The 1,545-nt window shown below is 34.9% G+C and overlaps 1 protein-coding gene across 1 annotated transcript; it reads right to left on the minus strand.

Moving 5' to 3' along the window:
• Positions 1–94: 94 nt before the first annotated feature.
• LOC117103241 (latent-transforming growth factor beta-binding protein 1-like) lies at positions 95–1,259 on the minus strand (the record flags this gene model as incomplete). The annotated part of the gene is made up of 3 exons (XM_033243803.1): positions 95–416; positions 851–988; positions 1,152–1,259. Coding segments are annotated over 3 exons (461 nt in total), but the record flags the coding sequence as incomplete, so codon positions are not given.
• Between the last annotated feature and the right edge of the window lie 286 nt (positions 1,260–1,545).

Here is a 1,545-nt window from a genome sequence, read left to right on the forward strand (position 1 = left end):
AAGTAAACAGCCAGAAATAGAACCAGAGCTTTCGGACAACACTAGTCCTTCCTCAGTGGCGAGAGTATATATATATATATATTTAAAATAAAGCTGATGACCGCTGTCGTGGTGAAAGCGAGATAACTTGCACATTGAAAGGTAGCTTTTATTCATTGTGTAATCAAAAAGGCAAGTAACAAAACCCATGCAGCTATATATTTATATACGATGATCCTGGAATGTAACTCTATCAGCAGTTGTATTTTTAAATTTAGTAACACTATTTATAGAAAACGTAAAATTCAATAACCTACAGTCACTCTCGTCAGAGCCGTCGTGACAATCCTGAAAACCGTCGCATACCAGCGATTCCGCCACACACTGACGACCAGAAGCACACATAAACTGCCACGGGAAGCACTCGTTCATACCCTCTTTAAAGAAAAAGGAAATGTCATATTGAGTAATGCAGCATACGGTAGGCCTACCTTTCCAGGTGGTTCTTATATATTTTAATCTAACTTACACCTAACCTTACAAACGAACCACAAATTGTATAAACATGACAGTAACACAAAATACTGATAATGCTTCATATCCTACATTATACCGAATAATTAGAATATCTGTAAAATAATCATAAAATTTTTTCTCAGTTTAGCGCCCCCTATAGATTTAGAAAGTAAAAGTAAATAATGATAATGATAATGATGATGATTATGATGATGATGATAATGATAATGATAATGATAATGATAATGATAATGATAATGATAATAATAATAATAATAATAACAATAACAATAACAACAACGACATGGAGGAATTAGTCTAAACTAATTCCTCCATGATAATAATAATAACTAACCTCTCTCCACAGGTTGGCAGGTGTATCCGTCATCCGCTCGTTTGTACCCTTCATTGCAGTAACATATGAATGAAGTGTTTGTGTTAACACAAACACCACCGGTGCATATATCTGGATTTTTTCTACACTCATTCATATCTGAATAAGTAGAATAACAAAAGTTCTTTTTTTTTTTTTAAAGATGCAAAGTAATGTGATATAGGCCTAAGAAGGCGTTGTCATGCATAGAAAGAACGTCAAATTCTAATTTTGTAGCACTAATTTGATTATTATAAAAGTTCTTAAGCATACGTTCACTTACCATCACATATTTCAAGTTTTCTGTTGTACCTAAGTCCTTCAGGGCACCTACACTGGCAGCTGGTTCCATCAAGTACCGCACCTCCCCTACATAGTTTACCACTGCACCCTAAAATCATACAGGATACAGATAATTGTATGATTAACATATCAACAAACATAACCATGTGGGTTTTGACAAACCAAATTAGTATATGGGGATGGTGTTAGTAGATTAAGCCCAGTTCACTGCTAAAGGCGTGTTACAGTATTCTACATAATATATAGAATATCATATATACATTAACGTCACACAGGGCTGATCCAAGTCATGTTTGAGTCTGTCGTGTGTTTCATTCTTGAAATCCTGAGCCGCACTGATGAGATCTAACAAGATCGAAATGGTACTGTCTGCA

Source organism: Anneissia japonica, unplaced genomic scaffold (assembly GCF_011630105.1).
Source record: "Anneissia japonica isolate Jap-2015-1 unplaced genomic scaffold, ASM1163010v1 scaffold225008_len1545_cov164_single, whole genome shotgun sequence".
Lineage (NCBI taxonomy): Eukaryota > Metazoa > Echinodermata > Crinoidea > Comatulida > Comatulidae > Anneissia > Anneissia japonica.